The following is a 23985-nucleotide window of genomic DNA, read 5'->3' as shown; positions in this document are numbered from 1 at the left end:
GTCCTAGGGAGGATTAGGAGAAAAACATGTATTCAATATACACTTTACTGATTTGTACTCTAATGATGTTTAGTTTTCATATAGTTTAATTTTGTATGCGTAAGAATTTTTATTTACTGAATATATTCTATGTTTCGATCGCCTACTAGATTCAATGAATTGAATTGGCTTGAATGCAAATTGGCGGCAAATTGCAAAAAATTGTGGAAAACATAATTGAAACTTTCAAATTCGAAAAATTATTTGATGAGGACATGACCAATACGCATATGACCAAGGCCCAAGCGAAGATAGAGTTCAAAGCCCACTCCACATTGAAGTCCGATTTATTCGCGAGTCCGGTTCGGACTGCAGGAGCAGGCCTCACGAAAACGGACGCCCAGGCCACATACGGGCTCCGTTTTGGGCGTTCTACATATCGTTGGAAAGCTAAAGAGATAATCTTTCCAACCCAACTGATCCCATATCAAAATATGCTCGGAGTCGACGGGAATCGTCGAAACAACATGACGACCAGAATCTGCCTGGATGCAGCGACGCCAGTTTTTGGGCCCGAAGGCCTTGTACTCCCTAGGGTTGCCCGGCCACCCCCTTGGCCGCCCCCCTAGCCTCTCTCTTATATATACACAGCAGCCGCCATTAGGTTACTTGGGTTTTGATTAGATTCATTCTGTCAAGAACAGTTGTCGCCGTTCATCGGTTTGTGAAACCCCAACTTGTGAGATTAATCAATCATCTGCAGAGTCACTTTATTTGAGCTGCGTTTCTTTCGAGTTCTTGCTTGTGTTCTTCGTTGCGCTTGCAGGGATTAGCCTTCTTGGCGAGGTCAACCGGGTTGTGACACGGTTGATAACCAGAGGAGTTGTGGTGCTAAGATTGCTGGATTCGGGTTTTAGGATCTGAAGCCGGATCGGTGTGTCTCGCTCCGCCTACAACGAGAGTTATCCAGAACCTGACGGAAGATCGGGAACCCACGTCCCCATTATTATTGGCGGGAAAAACATTTGTAGGGGCGGTCCACAAGCCCACCCGCCCCTACAAATGGATTTTTAGGGGCGGGTGGGCTTGTGGACCGCCCCTACAAATGCATTTTTAGGGGCGGTTGAGGGGATGGCCGCACCTGGAAATGGATTTTTAGGGGCGGGTTCGTTGCCCGCCCCTGAAAAAGAGGTATTTTTAGCAGCGAGAACTAGCCACGGATTTTCTACCCGCCCCTAAAAGTAGCGTTTTATCCGCCCCTACAAATCTTTATTGTAGTAGTGTCCATTAATTATTCTAACCATTGGTCGGTGCCCTATATCCGTATTGAGGTGCCAACAATGTAGATGGACAGGCCCAAGCCCAACGTGCCTCGGCATGACGTGAGCAGTACCCAGAGTCTCACGTGGAGACCATGGCCGAGGACACTGAGAAGCAGCAAGTCGGCCCGGACCAAATCCAAACACGAGCCGATTGGAATAGCTGAATCCAAGAGTCTACTACGAGCACGTAGAAAACTTGGTCTGGCCGGCCGCCACCGCCGTGCGGAGCCCGGACGTTCCACCGAAACGACAACCTCGGCGCGGGGGCTACGACTTCACCGACGGCATGCGTCGTACCCATACAGGAGACATTCTACCTCTTCAGTTATTTCCATATCATTAACCCTTTATTCCTTACGGTTAAGTGGCTAACGAAGATTGCATTATATTATCAGATTTACTAGCAAGATGTTCATGCATTGCCACCGGAAATATAAAGTTTGACCAAATATATGAGACCAACAACTTTGTGCTGTGATTACGCGAGATATTACAGTTGATTTGTCCGGTTCTAATTAAGATTTCCATCATTGATTTGTCCGTGTTCCGATCAGAACTCCGATTGATGCACCAAAAAATTATTGCTTGCTATTTCAACTGTAACATTATGCAAGGGCTCAACACTCGAGTGTTCTGATTGGCCGGAATGCACCATACGCAGGAAACAAATTTGAGTGTTTCTCAGAGGTCAAATTAACCGATTTCGAGTACGTTTAATCCATCTTAATCCATATTGAGCCACAGTCTGAATTCACATCAATTTGCTATATCAAATCAACATTCGGTAACGGTACAAGTTATACTATCTTAAGCAGATCAAAAGAAGAAAAGGAGCTGATTGAAATAGAGCCACAACCTACAAAAGAACATCAATGATCATCACAATGTACACTTCAGAACTGAACATCTTCCTCCTTCAACCACCACTTTCTGGACCTTTCTGATTGGTACAGCCGTATAGGTGCAGGCTTCAGTTGATGCTGCAACTTCAAAAGCATTAGCATTCAACACCCAGTTTGCAACTTGTAGCCTAAAATCACTGGGGAAAATAAAGAACATCAATCTGACATGAGCAACTAGCAAGGGGAGTGCCAATCAGAGCTCATCTCAAAATCCTTTTGCATTGGTACCTTGGTAAATCTTCTCTCACGCCCCCCAACAAGTTTCTATCTATTACAAAATAAAATACACCTCTAAGTTGTCGTGCTCACGCACTTAGTTTTGATGATGAACCAGCTAGCTTCATTGCAAAACTGGCGAACTGCATGTTCAGGTTGCCCCCGGTACCTGCAAGACCAAGAAGTCATGGATTGGGAATGAGGCTAAGTGATCCTGCAAATTAAAGGTCGTGGTCAGGGGTGCGAGGCAAGAAGCGGCCACCGTGTCGAGGCCGTCATCCTTGCTGTCGAGGTCGCAATGGATGCCGGTCCTCACAGGCTCACAGCTACCGAGGAAATCAGAACAGGGGTGCGCCGACGCGCTGGATGCGGTAGACTGAGCGAACAAACAGGTGGCTAGGGTGCCGAGAGGCTGCCCCTCTCGCCATGATTGCCGGAGCACAGATGGAGGACAGGAGGAGGGATCAGAAAGGGGCTGGACCGCGAGAGGGAGAGGAAGTCGCCGCCGCTCTGTCTGCCTTGAATCAAACCTTGAGGGAGAGAGGCAGAGGAAAATTGCGCTGGAATGGAACCGCGAGGGAGAGAGGAAGCCTTTGACGCACCTGACGAGACTAGATCAGGGAGAGCCGCCGCCGTCGTCCCATCCGTCCGTCTGTCCGTCGCATCACATGAATCACGAGGGGAACTCCTGAGTTAGCGCCGACGTGGGTGGCAGGGCAGCGTCACTTGATCTTGGGTCGGGGCACGGTTCGGAATGGATATGGGTAGGGTCGGGACCAAATAAGACCCATACGGAAAAAATAAAATTCATTTTCTGTTACTTTAAGATTCGTGCAATTTTATGAAGAGACCACCGGAGCAGAACTCTGTCATTTGAATATTCGAATTGACATCCGAAAATTCGATGTGACAACTTAAAAAACCAAACAAGCCCTTAGTAACCAAGCACTATGTCAGAGGAATCTCACCCCTGAGTCCGCAATCTGCTGCTTACACTCAAACTAGGAGGGGAAGTTATCAAAGACGAGCACGAGCAGTAGGAAAAGGAATGTGGCAATGGCTTGCTAAATGTATTGCCAAGTTGTGTATTATATACACATATATATGATGCCAAATAAATGCACTACCAAATAGCAATGCATATTTAATATAGATTTAGAAGAAACTAAAGATGTTGTAGATGTTGATGTATTTTTCTAAAAAAATTGATTAAAATTAGAAAATATTGAGTTAGAAAAAAACTTAACATTTTATTTTCTGAAAAACAGGTAGTATCAGTTTGTGACACGCGTAATGAAATTGAAATACGTAGAGTGCAAACTGTATATTCTTTGATTTCCCTAAGAGGGTGTTTGGATCCTCTCATTTTGGAGGAATTAAAATCTACTTAATAAATTATGTTATTTGGCTTAGAATTTAACATCTCACCGCTTTCCAAAGTTTAGATATATTAGCCTATCCAAAATTCATATATATAGTGGAAGATGGAAATTGATTCTATACATTATGAAGCTATGTTTCTATTGTGTAACTTATAGTTATAGCACATTTCTTTAGCTCACTCCTCTAAAGTAGAAATATAGCACATATAGATTTGTGTCTAAATTCTGATTATTAGAATGGAATTTAATTCCAAGGTTCCTAACGGGCCTAAAGTTTCTTGACATGAAATTAGCAGCCACAAACCTGCTTAGTTTTTTTCGCTATCAGGGACTCTGGGGCTGGAAATAAAACCCAACCCCCTAGAAAACTACAATTCTAAATTTTAAGTTGTTCACAAAGCTAAAACTATTGCCTCTGGTTCAAATGCATCCACCGCCATCCTTCTTCAGGCCCCAGGCAACCGCGCCAGCGCCGCGATGCTGACGCGGCGGAGCCCTGTGCGACCGCCAGGTGGGGCCGGGGGCACCTGGGCAACTCTCGGCACGTTGGCGTCATGCGGCGGGCCTGGGCCCCTCGAGCACGGAGCGCCAGAACGGGTCCACCTCGCCGTCGCCGGCCGCGGCGAGCCACGCGTCCACGTCGTCGAAGAGCGAACGACTGCTGGGCGGCGGGGACTGGCGGTCGCCGGGCACCCCGATCGCCGCCGCGCGGCCGTCAACGAGCGAGCAGAAGAACACGTCGTGGAGCTCCCACCCGACGCCGCCATCGCCCGCGACGCCGAGCCCGCCGCGGCACTTCTGCCACGGGAGGTCGAACACCCCCGCGGGGCGCCGCCACGCGCCCTCCCCGCCGTCCGCCGCCATCTTCAGCGCCGCCGCCGGCGCCTCCTGCTCCTCCCCTTCCCACGCGCGCTTCCTGTCCCCCCGCCGATCCATGCGGCGCGCTAGCAGCAACACATGCACCAACATTTCAGGCTTTTAGCTTCAAGAATCGTCGTGGCCAAGCCTTTCGATCCTCGCACGCATGGACGCAAGAACATCACACAGGAGCACAGGCATTCGATGATGACCCACCTGATCGGAGCAAGGACGATGGTTGGGCGGAGGCGGACGTCTTCTTGCAGAGGGAGGAGGCGGTGGTGATTGGTGTATGTGCTGTGTCCAAGGGGCTGTGTGGATGTGTGTGTGTGTATATATGCACGCGATGGAGTGCTGGGCTGGAGCGTTTTGCACGCGGCCGGCGGCCTAAATAAACTGGATCGGAACAAACCACAATACGGTTATAATGCAATCACTAGTTTAATTATGAGCCTACCTAATTATGTGATTTTGTTCATATGGGTGGACTGATAAGGTGTGGCATTGGAAGAACACATTTGGTGGCTTTGATTATATGCTTCGAAAACGAATTGCGGTTTGAATTGAACATAAGTAAAGTAGTGCGCTTCCGCGCGAGAAAGGCGTGATGTTAGAGGAATGTAGTTAATGTGATATATAAGATCTCTCTCCAACCGATACTGCTTAACGTAGAGTCTGGAATAAATTTATATTCCGCTAGCTATCTAAAAAGATCTTGTTCAGGTAGTAGTGGACCCACTAATAAGGTAAGACAAGGTGCATGGCGTCCTACCTATCTAGTGCTAATGTTCGACTCGATGTCGCAATGAAGGGGAAAGAGAAGAAGACCGAAGTCCAGTGGGCTGGCCCAACATGAGTTATGTAGAGAAAAGGAGATTATATTGATTGTATGTCCATACCAGTACGCTATCACGTTGCGATTTTCTCTAAAAATAGACGAGCGCTCTCACACCATTACGCTCTGTTCGGTTGGATGTGGCTAGTGGCTGGTGCTAATTTGTTGTGAGAGAAAAATATTGTTGGCTGGCAGGTGGCTGGTGCTGATTTGGCCAGCAATATTGTTGGCTGGCAGGTGGCCAGCAGAGAAAAGTACTATAACTGGTGCATATATATAGACTATTATGGTGAGAAATTGTTTAATATGTTTTGTGATCCCTCTTTGTATATGTTTTATTGTATATAAATTATTCCTCCCCCAGCAGCATATTAATTCATGTATTGCTGCTCAACTAGCGCGTGTCTGTTGACCAGATAACTTTAAGCTTCTTAATAAATATATCGATCATCTTAAATTTATTATCATCTATCAGATATATAATGAGATTAAGAGTAAATCTGAAATTAAAAGCCCACGCAAAGCTACAACTTTTCTAAATAGTTTCACGAAACTATAACTGCTTACACTCTCATTTCTTATAGCCTATGGCTTTCTATGTCGACCTACAAGTGTTTTTCTGTTAGTAGGCCTTTTCCTTTCTCAAAATGCTGCATGAGCCGAGATCTGCATTTTATTAGTAGAAGGGAACATGAGTTTTACAACCACGAGTGGTACAAACAACGCTAGACGATGCCATATACGTATTTCAAATTTTAGCAAAGTAAAAACACACAAAAACAACACAACATAGGGTTTTGGATGCTCAGGTGCAAATGAGCTTGCGGTAATAAGGACCGTGAAAGATGCAGCAACGACGAGCAGGTAGGTAGGAGACCATTTCATAAGCCCGGAGGATTATTGCCATGGCCGCCGCTGGGGCTATGGCCTGGACTGGTGGTCGCCGAATCGGTCTCCTTATTAGCTGCAGGTACCTGTAGAACACTCCTTCCAGAGCATGGATAATGATGGCGCGTGCTGCTGCTAGGTGCCCTAGCTTCCAGCTTCCTTGCGCGAGCCGGCACAGGGAGCTGCACGAAGCAGGTGGTGCTGAGCAGCAGCATGAACACAACAGCAGCGGTTTTGGATGAAATGGCCATGGAGTTCACAAGCTGTATAGAAAGTTAGTTGATCCCAATGGTAGCTGGTTTGGAATTGGAAGAGGAGGATGATAGAGCTCAGGAGCCAATGCAAGCTACGTACTCACGGCTAAGATGGTTCACCGCTTGAGCCAGGTTCCTTCTTTATATAGGCAGATTACCACTGACGCAGTTCAAAAGATGATCCTTTTTTTATGGGACTTGGTTAGTGGGGGACCGACCACAAGTCGCCCGCAAATTGTTTAGCACATCAGGAATTTAGGATTAGGAGATGCATCTCATTATCTTAACATTTTTTTACCAATCCTGACTTCCCGAGACAAAAGACCCTGTTTTCTTTTAGGAAAAAGATCTAAGCTTCACCTAACTGAAAAGATACTGTATCGGTAGTATTTGTAATGAAAAAAATCGTGCGATGAGAATGTGCAAGTCTCGCATGGGTGGTGAACCTACTGACAGCCTCATTGGTACCAGGTTGATGCTTTGCATGATCATTTTCTGCTTTCATTTGTTTTGCCAGTACATCTCAACCAATAGAACTAGCAATCCAAAACGAAATAAGTCCAAATTACAAATCAAAACATTTCTGCCCCTATTCTTTGGCAAAGTTTGCGTGCCAAAGAACACTCTTTTGTACCAAAATTGCCTAAGGGCGATGAATACATCGGTCATTTTTTGTGCTAAGGGAGATAACAATTTATCGGCTGTATCTTGCTTCTTCTTCAAGCTGATGACGAAACAACTTGTTTAGGCCTCCATACCTGCTTCATGGTCGCCGACCTTGCTGCTACAACCTCCGCTTGCTGTTCCATGGACTCCTTGTTGCGCAAACGTTGTAATCTTCTTTTTTGAGTATGAGACAAGCCTGAAGGGCACCACCTCGGCTTTAAATATTTTGAATCTTGTTTCATATCCATCTCATATTCTTTGCTGCAATTAATGTCTTTCTTGACCAGATTATCATTAATCGGTCTTTATGAAGCATAACTTGGATATATAGGAGGATAATTAATATAATATGACTGCATGTGCATCCTACTATAATCCAAAGGCATATAATAAGGATAACAATAATACCAGGGAGCAATCGGCCCATTAAATAAATTACCTTGGCTCAAACTCGATTGCTCTTGAGACGATTATGGCTTCGTATCCTTAACCTTATCTGGCCGTCCCTTCTGCTTCTGGGTGACTCCTTTCTTCTCATATTTGGCTAAGAGTTCTTTAAAACTCGGCATTTCTTTCTCTTTTTTTATTTCTGGAATTTTTTTCAGAATTCCCAGATTGACCGATCAGACCTGTTTCCAGACCGGTCAGACCGGTCTTAGCAGACCTGACGTCCTTCTTCTGTTCTTGACCCCCGAGTGCTGAATTCTTCAATGAATCTTCATAAACCTTCTTTGCTGGAACTTCCTAGTGAGATTTCGAAGGCTCAGATCTCTCTTCACCAATAATTATATTTTTCCCTTTTGTTAATTCTGCTTGATTTGGCCGAATTAACACTTTAGGATTACTCAATTCAAGCATATGTGTATGTGCTGGTAAAGAATTTTGATCCACATTCATTTGTGGAATAATTATTCGGCCTTCATTAACAGCCAATTGAATTTGTCTTCGAAGCACATTGCAATCATTAGTCGCATAAGAGAAAGTATTATTAAATTTGCAATAAGCTCGCCACTTTAATTCTTCAAGCGGCGGTATGACATGCGACATCTTGATGTATCCATTCTTATATAATTCATCAAATATTCTCTCACATTTGGATACATTAAAAGTAAATCTTTCCTGCCGATCTTTATGAATCAGCTTAAGAGAATCGCAAACGCAAGGTTTATCGTTGGAGGGCCAAACAAATTCAGCGGTATAAACATCTTTACCTTCATCGTCCGAACAATTGGAATCACACCCAAGAACATAAACAGGACGATTAGGTTTTTCATTGGACTTTTGAGAATCTCTGGCTTCTTTAGCTCGGCTTTCATTAGCCAGAGCTTTTTGTAGAACTTGACTAACATCTATAAATTCTTGTCCCTCTAGCTTTGCTTTATGAAAATCAAGTAAACCAGCAAAAGCTAGATCAGCCAAATCTCTATCAGAAATTGTCAAACTATAGCATCGGTTTCTAGTATCTCTAAATCTTCTAATATACTCAGAAACACTTTCATGTATTTTTTGTTTAACCGATAAAAGATGTGACAATCTCAATTTAGTTTCACCAGTAAAGAAATAATCATGGAACTTCTGCTCTAAATCAGCAAAAGTGAAAACTGAATTGGGTGGCAATGAAATAAACCAAGTAAATGCAGGACCCGATAGAGATAAAGGAAATAACCTCAATTTATAAATGTCATTTGTGCTAGCTTCACCACATTGTATAATAAATAGACCAATATGCTTCAATGTAGTTCTACTATCATCACCAGTGAATTTAACAAATTCAGGAATTTTAAACCCTTAAGGATATGCAATATAATCGTAATTCTCATGGTATGGTCTTTGATAAGTTCGGCATTTGGCTTTAGGTTCTATACCAAAGGTTTGCCGAAATATCTTCATCATCTCCTCTTTAATACTACCTGATCCAACATCATCGACATTAGGCCGATTTGTGATCGGTGTATTATTAGGTTGAGTAAAGTTTGGCGGTGTAGATTGTCGCAACGAACTTGCTGCCCCCATATAACACATTGGCATTAGGTGATGCATTATAATTAATTCGGCTACGCTGATTAGTTGAATTAGTCACAATAGCATTATTAGTTGGAATAGCTGAACCACTCGTTGTCTTATCGGTATTAGATGTAGACACATCATTACCGACAGACTTCATACCGAGATGTATCTCAATTCGGCTAAAACGATTATCAAACATATCATGCATATTTTGATCCATAAATTTCAACTTATTATTCACATGAAAAGAAACAGCATCATCTATAGCATTAGCTATTTCAGAATTAAGGGCAGGTTGCTTGTTCTCATCGAATTTTACCTCAAACTGTGAAGCATCGAAGGCGGCATCCATCGTGACCTTCCCTTGTCGGTCGATGGAGAAGTGCGAGATGTACTGGTTCATGGCTTCTTCTTCCAGCCTCTGGATCTCCTTTTTCTTCTCCTCTCTGATCTTTTTTTGGATGCCATCAAAAAACCTTCTGATGTTCGGCCGAAAGTTGTTGAAGGATCGGCCTCTTGATGTTGGCAGCATCAACTTCACCAGGTTTAGGAATACCGGTCATGGCAACCGATTTATTTTTTCTGTTCCCCAGTAGAGTCGCCAAAAAGTATGTTGACGCAGAACTAGAGCCAACACACCAAAGCACTAGAACGCGCAGCGAGCGACGGCACGATGCAGCGCCGATGCTCAGACCGATCAGACTGGTTTCGCCGGGTAGACCGGCGGCGGAACCAACGAATGTTGTCCGGGAAGGACCCGTCGGGGCAGGCGCACGCAGGGTTGCTCTAGGGTCGGCAGGCCACCTAGAATGCCCTCAATCGACGTAGAGACGAAGGAGGAACAGCAAATAGTAGATTGGAAAAGCTATGGCAAGAAAAAGTAAAAAGATAAAAATATTTTGTATTTGATCGATTGGATGCCTCAATCGGCCGTGACCCTTTATATTTATAGGGTGGGTGGACTTGCCCCTCAAGAAATTCTATTACAAGATCTAAATCTATTAAAACTCTAGTTGTACTCAGATTCCACTTGGACCGGTCAGACCCACCGGTCAGAACGGTCGGTCGTGCCAGACCAGCTACAGCATCTAGACCGGTCAGACCGCTTGGTCAGACCGGTCAAACCGATTGGCCTAGTCTGCTGCCAATTTTGGTTGTCAACAATTTTCTCAGAACAAAACTTTTTGATGAGTAGGATGTCAATATACATGCTGGGTAAAACATGAGCCAATTTTTCTCGAATCATCGGCACTCGATTTTCATGGCCCCCCGATTTTGATCGAACTGTCCTGAAATCTCTTTTTCGATATCCATCCCTGGTGTCCCCTTCTTCTTCTTCCCCGAGCTGCATCACCTCGCCTCTACCGTCCAGACAAGCCACCGCGTCGTGCTGCGGCACATAGGTCTCGTTGAAATGCGATGCCAACATATGGTACTTCGGCAGGTTGCTACCTAGGAGTGATAAAAGGTCTCAAATTTAGTCTAGATAATCTAAGAGCCAGATCCAAAAAATATATAAGGGTCGTGTTGAATTATAAAGAGATCACTAGAGCAATGATCTGGTACCAATACTACCCCACTCATAATAACCACCCCGATGCCACTCCCCCGCTACCGCCTCACGCTACCACCAGCTTTTCCTAAACCCTGCCCATCGATTGTCCTCCATCTCCTCGGCCAACAAAATTCAAAAGCTGAATTGTTCCATTCATAAACTGCATTTCTACAATGGTTCAGGGACATGTCGATGTGATCGTCCCTGGAGGAAATTATTCCTCTTAGATCCAGTCCAACGCATATATGTATAAATTTGTACTGAAACAACGGTCGACATTTATCCAGTACCAATTTACGTAGGAAGCATCATTAGGCATCAATGCCAATTTACCAAGTAAGCACACATAGGTACACTAATTTTATACATGTTGATCCACTTGTAACGAAACGAGCATATATATAATATAACGCTGCACTTACCATCCACATTTTGGCAGCATCAAAATACCAAGTTGCCGCAACAATAACCTATCAGGGTGTGTCAAGAATATTCGGTGGAGGAAGCAACATTCAAGTTGGAGGTTCCAATTTTGTTGCTCCTTGCTGCGTATAGAAAATGGAGGTTCTAACTTTATTGCTCCTTGCAGCATATAGAAGATGGAGTCTAAAACAGCTAATGTGCGAAGCCGAAAGAAGACATTATCTTTCAAAGAATCGTGCCACGAAAACTTGTTCCTCCTTGGTGGGTCCCATTCTTCTACAGTTTCTAGTACTTCTATTTAAATTAAAAGAGGGCAGTTTGAATGCATTTTCCTTTGTTTGGAGTCTTTGCTTCCGGTTGGCTGCCTGGAACTCGTCGATGTTCCATGCCAAGGTTCCATCGTCTTTTCTGGCACAATGCAGCTGATCTAGATTTTTGTTTGCAAAGCACAGGTTTCGTTTTTCCATTTAAACTAGGTGATACCTTGCGCGTTGCTGCGGAAACTTTCTAAACAGAATTTGAAAATTGAAAATAGAAATACTAAGGTGGATTGTATGGCAACATTCTTTTGCTAATGATATTATATATGAAAACATGTTCATTTTGTTGAGAACGGCTCTTAAATGATTGATTCTCCGTGTAGAAATTTTATAGCGTGGTACTCGCAAAGACTATTAAGTTGCATGCATGGATGCTATTAGTCGCAGAATATCGATGTAAGAAATAAATAGATAGTCTTAGTGGATGGTGACGTGATGTCTGATGTAGTGGATTCCTATATGATGTGGATAGCTTGGATGTTGAGAGAAATAGAGTTAATGACTCTTAGTGGGGTGCATCTATATAGGTTATATAGATTCACTGCTGAACGAAGTCATGTTTTAACTTGTCAGATGGTTGCAAACCACAGTGCTTTATATTCTTGCCACAACATTTTTATTTGGTAATGGTTTTTTCTTTGATGAGGAAAATAAAAGTAATGTTAGAAATAGGGCGAGAACAACTTTATTTCGTCTTGTTACCAATCACCGACGTCTTGGAATGAATTATGAGGGTAATTCGATAAGAACAACTCAAGTGCTTACATGCATTTCACCATGCAATACATTTATGAGCTTTCCATACAAGATAATTTAACCATAAATGCTTTACTACAACCAGACATCTAATCTAGCAGATACATTTATGAGCTTCCCATCCAGAGTGAGCAGAACAAGAGAGGTCCATCCCTTAACAGTGTCAGGGTTCAATCTCCGTCATCTCCGAGAATACTCATTAAGAACTTGGAGCGCAACCCACCTGAAGATTTGAAACCAAGTCTGCCTCGAGACAGTGAATTGAATAGCACCATGATACAGTACGAAGGTGATTGGCATATCCGTGTCAGTGGATCAGCTTGATCTGAGCTGCATGAAAATGTGCTCAGATCGCATATTCTCTCAAATGGGGGTGATGAGCTCTGGTCTGATACATAATCTTTACTTCTATTTGTAAAGTAAGCGATAATTCTACAGTCTGTCAATCGGAATTCTAATCAGAATCCAGATAAATCAATCAAAATCCTAATCGGAACTCGAACAAATCAATACAAATCTCCCTATCGAAAACCAGACAATTAATACCTCGTGCGGTCATGGCACATGTTATATATGAAGTTTCCATCAAAAAAATTAGTGGTCTCGTGTAGGTATGAGTAAAATTTATATTACCATAGCAACACACGAGCACTATGCTAGTAGTATAATAAAGGGAGAGGCTGTGTTTCAGGGTGTAGATCCATCCGCTTCCATGGGTACAAGAATACAGAGTTCACAATGTTGAAATGTGAAAAAAGAATCAAATAATTCTAATACTTGGAACTCTTAAAATCGAGAGCACTTTATTCAAAGATATATTTTTCTCTGGTAAAAAGCTTCAGTAGTCAGGGGTGCGAAGAAACAAGGGCACTGATGCATGTTAGTAGGGGGAAATTGTGGACGAGCCTCCTCCGTAGTATTGCAAAGGGACTCGTCCGACTGACATGTGGGCCACAATGCGATCAGGCCCACACATCAGTTAAAAATATTGTCGGATGAAATTTTCGAGACATGGTATCAGGTTGATTTCACAGCAGTTACAAGTGATTTAAGAAGAGCTGGTGATGGCCTTCTTAAAGTGTGAGTGAGGAGTATCATTGGTGACAATAAAGTCAATGCTCCAGCTTGGTGTGCTGAGCCCAAAGAGGGAACATACATCAAGAGTGTAGATATGCCCAATGTAACCTGAAATAGAATGTGTAACATTCTTAGATGTACTATGCAGTATGCACTAGTTACAGGTCAATCCATTGAGTAGTTCATTAGATGTTGATTATACTCTTTCAAGTGCCTCAAAAAATGCACTCTTGTGCAATGCAATAACTTCATCTGACATACAGATTGGATTACACACGAGCATCAACGGTTACATCAGTTAAGTTGCAGAAACTACTGACATATCGACATCTTGTAAACTCAAGGAGCTGGATTTATTACCTGAAGAGCAGCCATTCCAAGTGCGCTTCCAATCAGAGATTTGACTGCTGGATGCATGTCAATTTTCCTGGCAGCAAGCCATAATCCACACACAGACAACAACGTGGTTGTTGCAAGAATTCGGTGATTAAGCTACAAGAACGGGAAGAGCTTGTTAATCTTGACTGACAATTTTTGTGATCATGCACTCCATTGTAAACATTCTTGATTGTTCACAAGAAATACTTCTAGGGCGGTTCTTGTGGTTCTAGCCACAATGAGTCTTTTATGTGTATGCCCTTATGAAAGTTGATGCCGACTTTTGTGCCCCTAAAAATTTTGGTCGCACCTGTATGCCCTCGAGTTTTTTTCGTGTGACCCGTGTGCTCATATGTTAGAAGTTAACAGTAAAAAAATCTGGTAGGTGAGACTGAGCAAGAGAAAAGATGATATTGCCCTTGTGAATGGGAGTGGCCCTTTATCCTTTTTCCAGCCTGTTGCCCCCATCCCCGCCGCCTCCCCATCCCCTGTGCCACCGCCCAGCAGCCCCTGCCGCCTCCCCATCCCCATCCGGCGGCGAGACCAGTGCCGCCGCCCAGATCTGCGCGGGGGGCCGCCCAGCAGCCCCCGCCGCCTCCCCATCCCGGTCTGGCGGCGAGACCGGCGCCACCGCCCGGATCTGCGCGAGGGGGCACCTGGCCACGCCCGGCCCTGCCTGCCGCGCGTGGAGGGCGCCGCCCGGCCCCGTCCCTGCCCGGATCTGCGCGGGGTGCCCGCCTGCCGCGCGTGGGATGGTGGAGCACTGCATCGAGAACGCGCCGTGCGTGGCGCTGGCCGTGCGGCGGAGGAGCTCTGGCGGCTACCTCGTCTCTAGCAAGCGCCACAAGGACTTAGTCCCAACTCATTATCGATCGATCAGCAGCTTCCTCTTCTGTTGAAATGGAAAAAGAAATTGTCAGCTGGTATAGTAGCTAGCTTAATCATGAGCGAGTTTGGCTAATGGCTATCATTATCTGGCTGGTGATATGCATGCTGTAACGAAAATAGCAATCCAACGGGCCGGAAACAGTTTTAACCAATGCAAACTGCAAGTTGGTTTAAAAGAACTGCTCGGTGTGGTGTGTAAAGCACTCAATTTTCTGTCCAAAACGGAGGTCTTCTCAAACTTCAAACACATGGAATAAGCAGAATTCTCTTTGTGCTTGTGCAGTTTAAATTTGGAACAAAAAATTAACTTGTACAGTTTAAATAGCATTATAGGAGGAACTCACCATTCTCGCGGACGACTCCTTATCATGCCCTATAATCACTTTTTTATTATTTGCATTGTTTCTTATCTTTCATAACATCTGAATTTTTTTATAAAAAAAGAAAATCAATTTGTGGAGTGAGGGCACACATGTGCGACCAAAACTTTGTAGGGGTATAAAGGCCAGCAGCAACTTTCATAAGAACATGCAGGTAAACGAGACATTTTTCAGCGTCTCCCCAACAGAAGGGTAAAGATGTCTTTTTCCACCTCCGTCAGCCGGCGTTAGCCTCTATTCCATCCAAAAGGGCATACAGGTCACATGAAAAAAAAACGCGAGAGCATATAGGTGCGACCAAATTTTTTAGGGGCATAGAGATCGGCACCAACTTTCATAAGGGCATACACGTAAAAGACTCCCACAATGAACTACTTAAACATTAAGAAACAAAGAGTGACTCTGAAAAACCCTTAGGAAAAAATATTCAGGACGACACGATCTTTTGGAGCTGAGCTTCTTTTTCATGCAAACATGAACAGATCTGTCAACTTATCATTGGGAAAAAAGGTAACCTGCGCAGTGGCAGTATTCTCAAAAAAATTGGGTATGAAAGGCTCCATACAAAATACATCTTGAGGAATCCAAGTGTCACCCATCTTTGGGAATGAATTATATGCATTCCCCTACTCATAACAATCATAAATAATTAGACAAATAAAATAAAAAGTACACCTAGTTTCATTTTCAAGTTAGAAACTACAACACACGGAAAGAATGTAAGACGTACTGCATCATTGCCAGCAACAAATGCTCCAGATATAGCAGTAATGCCTACCACAGCACTGACAGGAATAGCCAACTTCCTAATTTTTGATGCACCATTTACCCAACTCATTGATCCAGTTGGAGGATCTGGCATCACTACTGACAAAGCAGTCCACAATATACCACAGTATATAACAAATGCAGATGTCAGATGAGTTGCCAATCTATAAGGGCTAACCCTTGGTTGAACATACTCAGATGTTGGCTCCTGAGGTGAATAGAAAAATAGTCAAACTCCAAACCACAAAGTAGCAAAACATGAAAGACATTGTATAGATACCTCAAGACCGCTTTTCACCATCCACCAGCCAATCAGTCCTTGTGAACAACCAAGTGCAAAAAGAGCTGACAGCCTGAGTCCAAGTTGGCGTGTAACATACCCTTTTGCAATGAAGTATGCAAAGGGACCCGCAAATACAAAGCCCAAAGCTCTTCCCCACATTCTGTGTGCATACTCCATCCAGTATATAAATTTGAAATCTTCAAGGCTCATTCCTTTGTTCACCCTAGATATGTTAATAGAATGCAGCTATTGCATTAGACAGAAATATGATGTGCACAGCCTCTCTCAATGAGAGGGAGCATACAAGGAGCAAATGAAGGAAACACGTCCGGGGATAGTTATAGTTGTTTACAGGAAAATAAATAAAGATTGCTGATAGTCCATGTGAAATTACTTTTCCTACATAGCTACCAAGGTCATACCAATTACTACAAAGTACTCCATACTTTTTTTTCCCTTTGATGTTATTGGCTGAAGAGGAGGATGTTCTATGCTTTCCAAATTGAGCATATGTTTAACACTGTTATCATTAGAGAACAGACACATGAAAACCATGAAGATTTTCTGTTTGATGCACCCGATGTTTGCCAACTTGAACAGGTTAAAACGTTATTTGTTTTGATGACAACACTTTGGTAAAGATCCATTCTCTTTGGCTCTCTAGTTCACCTTTTTTTGAGCCAAAGTGGACAAACACGGGCAGCCAATTCAGTAATGGCCGCCGATGTCACAACTATAACATTAAGTCAAAATGGAGGGGGGCTAACTGGATTGGATTGCAAAGCTTAGTCAAACCTTTCCCGATATATAAGTTCTGACAGTTAAACAGTCCTCGAAAAGCGCTCGCTAGTAAGGCTGCGTCTTTCATCCATTTCAAGTGACCCATCAAATTTATCATGCATTTTTGTAGTGTTTTATGTAATAAATACTTTTACACAGATTCTTCAATCAGCAGGGGGTATTAGTTATTAACAATTTTACACTGAAGCAAAGTGCAACACAAGCTGAGTATAGCACGCAAGAATAGTACGTGTTTCATTAACATGAAAAAAATCATCTGAGACCATCACAAAATTGAATATGCAAGAAAAATAAGCCTTTGTTACCTAGTTTCACCAGTGGACATCAACAATAGCAGACAAAAGTAAGGCAATATAGAAATAAAATGGCAGCAACTGCATCCTTACTTCTTGTATTCAGGCGACTGCTTGTATTTCTCCAATTCCACAAGCCATGCCTCGTCTGACATTGGTGGTATTTCGCCAGTGAACTTCCAGTCGGTCATTGACAGCCCAGAACATGTGAGCCGAGTTATTCCTCCGAGTACGACCAAGCTGAACACCCAGGCAGCACACCCAAAAAGTCATATCCCGACTACCATCTGTGCTTGAGGCCCTTTTGTAACAAGCAACTTCAATCCTTGATTTGCTGTTCCTTTGGCCACAGTTGAATTCAGTGCAGCCGCAGTAGTTGACATTTTCCTTGTGCATTGGCCCAACAAGGTCTAGAATGGAACACTAGAATCAGCAGTAAATTCTGAGAATTCATTTTACCATAGGTAAGCTGATGAATTTTATATTGCACTACATACCATATATTCCTTAAAAGTTGAAGAAACGGTTTGCAATGAAGTGTGAATTTCTTGTGCAGAGGTTAATCACATGCCTTCCGATCTCAAATTCTACATGGGCAAGCGTCATTACAGCTAGAGCACTATGATCAATCATATAAACCTCTAGGAGTCATGCTAATTCACTAGCAAATCAGATAAACATCTAGAACTTTGAAGACAGGAATAAGGAATGAGATGAACCTATTGCCCCAAAATTATCATATGTCGGTACATAATAAGTATTTGACCCATTAAGATGATTCCTCAAAGTGGCCGCTCCCGAAACATAATTGCTCCGATCACAGAAGTGTAACGTCGGGCCCGCTTATATCTAGCTGCTTTCTAGGACATAGACTGCCCTCACAGACCAACACCAGTCTTTTCTGCACACTTTGTCCTCACTCGTGCGCACCCGAGAAGAACTTCCCGGTCAGTCACTCATCCCCAAATTTCTCCGAGCCAAGCACGCTTAACCTCGGAGTTCTTCGGAGATCGGCTTCCGGAAAAGAAGTTGCAACTTGTTAGTATAAATATCCTATTAATCCTATTAAGCTCTGAGTCGGGGTGTCACATACTCACCCCCTTAAGAGACCGACGCACTCGGGGAAAACTTCCCGATCGGTCACCCATCACCAAATTTCTCCGGGCCAAGCACGTTTAACCTCGGAGTTCTTCGGAGATCGGCTTCCGAAAAACTTAAGAGACCGACGGACTTTGTTCTCACTCGTGCGCACCCGGGAAGAACTTCCCGGTCGGTCACTCATCCCTAAATTTCTCCGGGCCAAGCACGCTTAACCTCGGAGTTCTTCGGAGATCGGCTTCCGGAAAAGAAGTTGCAACTTATTGGTATGAGTATCCTATTAATCCTATTAAGCATTGGACCGTGGTGTCACATACTCAGCCCCTTAAGAGACCGACGTCCCCGTCGGTCAATCCCAAGCCAGGAACGTCCTCTCTTTGTCACGTTCCGTATGTCTAGTGCCAACAGCTCATGTGTCACATTCGTGCGTCCACTGCCAACGGCGCATCCCAGATGCCCGCGCACTGACCCGCCACGCGCCCGTCCACATGCCGGTGGCATCTGCGTCCCCACGCGCCCGTGCTCATGCCCGCGCACTTACGCCCGTACGTGACCGTGAAACCGCAAGAGTCGGCTCTGATACCATTCTGTAACGTCCCGCCTCCCCGAGGCCGTGCCCCCGAGGCCAAACCCGCTTACATCTGGCTGCTTTCTAAAACATATACTGCCCTCACAGACCAACACCGGTCTTTTCTGCACACTTTGTCCTCACTCGTGCGCACCCGGGAAAAACTTCCCGGTCGATCACTCATCCCCAAATTTCTCCGAGCTAATCACACTTAACCTCGGAGTTCTTCGAAGATCGGCTTCCGGAAAAGAAGTTGCAACTTATTGGTATGAGTATCCTATTAATCCTATTAAGTCCTGGGCCGGGGTGTCACAAGAAGGGTCGGCATTTCCTAGGAAATGACGGGATCAACACGGGAAAGCGAACCACAGAAGGAGGTAGAAGCCTGGGAGGACAGCAGAGAGGCCCGCTCACCTTGGGAGTGAGGGAGCGGATGGCGTTGAAGGAGGCGAATCGGGAAGCAGAGGAGAAGGCGCCCGTCGACCCCTGCCGCGGTGGGAGGAGGCATCCGCCGCTGCTGCCGGAGCCAGAGCCGGGTCCAACCCTCGGAACAGCCGGAGCAGGTGCGCTCCTTGGGATCAGGTGGGGGATCATCAGAGTCAATGCCTGGTCCCTACCACGCCGGAGCAGCGCCGCGGCCACCCTGCCCCACATCATGGCCCAAGGGGGCGGCGAAGTGGCTTGCGGAGGAAGAAGAAGCCGGCAGCTCGTCAGGGTTTAGACGTTTGGACTTTGGATACAGCTTGGGTTTAGGATAGCGAGATATACGGGCAGCGGCCTCCTCCACCTCCCTCCGGTGCGCGGCATCGGCTTCGACTCCTCTACCACGTGCGTTGTTCAAGCATTGAGGGCAGGGCAGTGGCCCAGGGGCGGCCTCCACCTCCCTCCGGTGCGCGGCATCGGCTTCGACTCCTCTACCACGTGCGTTGTTCAAGCATTGAGGGCAGGGCAGTGGCCCAGGGGCGGCCGGCGGCCGAGCCTCCTTCCTACTCGTAAACGACGCGCCGGCCGCCGGCAGAGAAGAGGGTGCGGCGGCCGGTGATTCGGGGGCTGGCGAAGTGACGACAGGGGAGCGGACGAAGTGACGAAGTATCTGAGCTTACAGCACATCATTCGTGTCCTAGAGGCACCGTGACTCAAAATCCATAAACCCTGGTCTGCGATAGCTTCCAGGAATATATGCTGCAGACAAATGTAAACTATTGCCGATATAAAACTCAGCACATTGCATTTAATCCATTACTCGGATTCACATTGCAGCACGACGATGATGAGCATCGGAATTAGCATAGCCAATCGTATAAGCATGCGCAAGTCCTCTACTGAGATCAGTAAGTTCATTACAGGAGAGAGCTTCCATGTTGACAGACTTGCTAATAAACTTCGGTACAATCACGAACAGGAGAAACACATTTGAGCTGAGAAAACATCCGATGCTTCTGACCAACACAAGGTGCAGAGTTCACCAAGCTGCCTTCGCCTCAAATCGTTACTCTGGAAGCACAAGCTCGTTACACATCGGGTGGTGAACCACCAGGAACCAACTGTGACAGGACACAATTGTGTTAGACATGGCAATTGGCATTAGACAGCACTGAAAAGAACTTAACATAAGCAATATCTAATCGAGATCCTTACGATGGCTATGTTGTTGCCGTTCAGCAGTATCTGGTCAAGTTTTGTAATGCGACGCCCTTCAGCTGTGTATTCACTGCAGAACAAGACAATAAACTCGTTCAAAACAGCAATTGCACTAAATCATTAATAGGGCAGGTGAACAAATCAGATCTAAGTAAACTTCTAACAATTGTTTCTACTATAGCTGAGTGTAGAAAATTCAAGTTCCATTGGAAAACAGAGAACAAACAATATCAACATTTTGAATAGCATAAACACAAACTCCTCCAGTACTTCCAAAAAATTATATACAATTTTACTATGATGAGTGGCAATGCATGGGCTTGGGGAAACTGGACAATGCACAAGCTAGTAAGACTCTAAAAGGATGCTCTTCTGAAGGTGTGTTGCAGCTTATGAACAGAATTGGCAAAGTAAACAAATTATGTCTTTTGCTGGTAGGAAGGAGTTTGATGTAGAGGAGTTGGTTTCTGTAATTCTGAAGTTTCAAATCTCTTAACTGGGAGTTTATCAAGCCTCTAAAGGGATCTTTTGACAATAGATCTGACTGCAAGTATAAGCTACTACTGGCTTCATCTCTGTTGGCTTTCACTAATAAGCTTGGAGCATTGTTACTGGTGGAGCTTTCTTGGATAAGATGGCTAATGGCCTCCCCTTTCTAATTAAAGGTCCTGAATTCTATGGACTTCTCTCATCAAGTAGATACTAACTGGGAAGTAGAGTAGAGAGCCCTGTAACAAAGCTCTCAAGCACCAGTAGTAGACATTGTTCAAGCTCAGCCCTTCAACATAACTTCATTAAAATTAATAAGTAATATCCAAACCTGGTGATGATTAGTCTGAACTACCCTCTATAACAAAAATCTCAAAGCACAATTCACAGGATTAGCTATATCTGTGAAATTGTCCAAGCTCCACCACTATGACGCAATGAGCACAGGACATTTTTGCACTAAAAATTTAATCACAGCCAGGTGAGAAAGTGGTCTGAACTAAACTGAAAATAAACCTAACAAAACAAGAGAACATGAAACAACATAAACGAGCAGAGACTGGGGTTTAGGGGTTTGGAGTGATTTTTGACGAACTACTCGGTGATGACCTTTTTTGTGATGACCTTTTTTATTAAAATTAAGCCATATACAAACCCAGTGATGCGTTGTTCTGAACTACCCTCTATGACAAAGATCTCGAAGCACAATTGAAATTGTACAATCTCTACCAATTTGATGCAATGAGCACAAGCAACATTTTTGCACTAAACATTTACACAATATTAGCTATAATCTACGAAATCATCTGAGCTCCCCCACTTTGATGCAATGAGCACAAGAGACATTTTTGACGAAAAATTTAGTCACAACAGTGTGAGAAAGTGGTCTGAACTAATAAACTGAAAATAAACCTAACCAAACAAGAGTAGCCCTCAGAACAGCGTAAAAGAGCAAGCAGAGACTAGGGTTCAGGGGTTTGTTGCGATTTTCAACATACTACTCGGTGACGTCCTCCAGCACCATGTTGACGTAGACATCGAAGCCGCAGAGGGTGCCGACGAGCTCCTTGTCCCCCTTCATGATCACCCAGATCTTGGACCCGATGCACCGGTCGATCAGCTCTGCTCACCGCACCGATCAGCCGCGCAGCCATGCCAAAGCAAACTGCGGATTCAGCAACTCGGAACCCGAAAAAAAAAGGCATAATGCGTAATAAACAAAGCGAATCGCGAGCCACCGCGCTCGATGAAAAGCGAGGCTCTTGCTCTTCCGTCGCGCACCTGAGGGGAGGAGCTGGGAGGGGTTGTTGTTCTGGGACTGGGACATGGCGCCGCCCCCGGTGGACCGGTAGTGGCGAGGAAGCTCGCGGTCGGCAGGCGACGGCGAGGGCGCGACCGCGACCGCGACGGCGGAGGAGCGCGGACTGGCGGAGGAGGACGGGAACGGCGGCGGCGCAGAGATTGGGGGTGCTTTGCTTCTGCGTTGGGTGGGCCCTACTACTACTCCTACGGCCCGTGACGCCCTAGTCGATTCCTGCCCGAGGTGGGGGCACAGCCGCACAGAGGAGCCGCGCGTGTATTCCCTGTCGTCCGATCGATCAGGGGACGGCGCGTATTTCGCCGCGTTGGGCACCGGGATCTGAGTTTTTTTTTTTTGAGAAAAACCGGGATCTGAGCTGGACCGAGCCGAGAAGCGGAGTAGTAGTTCATTTGGAGCCCAATAGATGGTTTGGGCCGGAGTCCATTCCACCCTGAAAATCAAGTCACGGGCTTGGCCAGAGTCCGTGCTGGATTTTGGCGTGAACTATTGTCTGTGTGCTGTCTTGTGTTCCTCTCACGTGTGTGTCTTAGGATGATGAACTATTGTCTGTGCGCGTGATGTGTGAGGTGTTCAACTATTATATGTGTGATGTCATGAACCTTTTTATGCTATGTGTTGAACCTGTTTAAATTTATCTGTTGGCTGAATTAATTTTATTTGCTTATACTGCTTCAAGTTTTGTGTAGGTGTTGACAATTTGTTACATGTGTTGAAGGAAAAAGATCATGGCCACATGATTGAGGAAGAAGAAGATGATGGAGGCAGCAGTAGTGAGGATGAGATCATATCCATGTGCACCAACAATTTGGTGCAGACCCACAAGCAGGGGCGGGCCTGCTATTGATGCTTGGGTATACAGTTGAATACCCAAAATTTTGTGAACAAAAAATATATGTACACAGTATACAACATGTATATGTATAAAAAAATAGAAAATAAGAGTATCTCTAAAAGAATTCTTAAATCCTAGTCCCTAACTTTGCTACGTATTTTTATATCCTAGTCTCTAACTCTCTATATATTCTTACGTAGAGGGTCATCATAAATATTACTTCGCCATGTATATATTATTGTGTACCCACGGCAGTTTCCATATACCAGATATCCTATTGTTTGAACTTCGACATATTAGAAAACGTGACTCACGAGTTTGAAGGATGAATGTATAAGATCCGGTTTTAAAATGGCAAGTATTTGAGATAGGGTGGGGATTTTTATTTTCAGATCTGAGAATGGAGAAAGATGATTTAGGACAGATGTTGCTACCTTGAGGGATTGGTTTTAGAGAACTTTTGGAGAGAGATTTTCCACTAAACATACTAAATTCGTAATTAGAATAGTCTTTAGGATGTATCTTAGAGATGATCTAACATCACAAAATAAATTTTCGAATCTCATGTTGCCTCTTGGGCTCAAATGGCCTACTTCCCCTCCTTTAAGTCCAATCGCGACTCCTAACTGGCGCCGACTACAAGTCCCCAGCTCTCTATCCATCCCGATTCCAATTATCCTTCCCGCGTAGCCGCGTTTTTTCCGCTTCCGATCAGTGGCAGCACTCTAACGGTACGGCAGGCGACGACTGCCTGCGATGAGACGCGAGCGGCCTGCGGCTTTGGAAACTGCGCAACGCACATTGG

General features: G+C 44.7%; 1 protein-coding gene, 1 long non-coding RNA gene and 1 pseudogene across 2 annotated transcripts; all 3 read right to left on the bottom strand.

Moving 5' to 3' along the window:
- Nucleotides 1–2047: 2047 nt before the first annotated feature.
- Nucleotides 2048–3155, bottom strand: LOC120701382. Its single transcript, XR_005686072.1, has 2 exons — nt 3022–3155; nt 2048–2588 (listed from the first exon to the last, which is right to left on the bottom strand). It is a non-coding gene; the product is annotated as an uncharacterized LOC120701382 (long non-coding RNA).
- Nucleotides 3156–13224: 10069 nt separating this feature from the next.
- On the bottom strand, nt 13225–19554 carry LOC120701381 (annotated as a pseudogene).
- A 543-nt stretch (nt 19555–20097) lies between these two features.
- On the bottom strand, nt 20098–22551 carry LOC120698836 (sm-like protein LSM5). Its single transcript, XM_039982589.1, has 4 exons — nt 22309–22551; nt 22026–22149; nt 20536–20608; nt 20098–20441 (listed from the first exon to the last, which is right to left on the bottom strand). The coding sequence occupies exons 1-4, from the start codon at nt 22352–22354 to the stop codon at nt 20409–20411; spliced, it is 276 nt and encodes a 91-aa protein (XP_039838523.1). The 5' UTR covers nt 22355–22551; the 3' UTR covers nt 20098–20408.
- Nucleotides 22552–23985: the final 1434 nt, after the last annotated feature.

This window comes from Panicum virgatum, chromosome 3K, assembly GCF_016808335.1.
Source record: "Panicum virgatum strain AP13 chromosome 3K, P.virgatum_v5, whole genome shotgun sequence".
Taxonomy (NCBI): domain Eukaryota; kingdom Viridiplantae; phylum Streptophyta; class Magnoliopsida; order Poales; family Poaceae; genus Panicum; species Panicum virgatum.
This window is presented reverse-complemented; position numbering and strand designations above follow the sequence as displayed.

Excerpts from the sequence above, each read along its gene's own strand:
- LOC120698836 (XM_039982589.1), bottom strand. The coding sequence starts at position 22,354 with ATGTCCCAGTCCCAGAACAACAACCCCTCCCAGCTCCTCCCCTCAG. Across the intron at positions 22,150-22,308 it reads CTCCCAGCTCCTCCCCTCAG|AGCTGATCGACCGGTGCATC; the intron begins GTGCGCGACGGA and ends TGCGGTGAGCAG. Across the intron at positions 20,442-20,535 it reads ACGGCAACAACATAGCCATC|TTGGTTCCTGGTGGTTCACC; the intron begins GTAAGGATCTCG and ends GTCCTGTCACAG.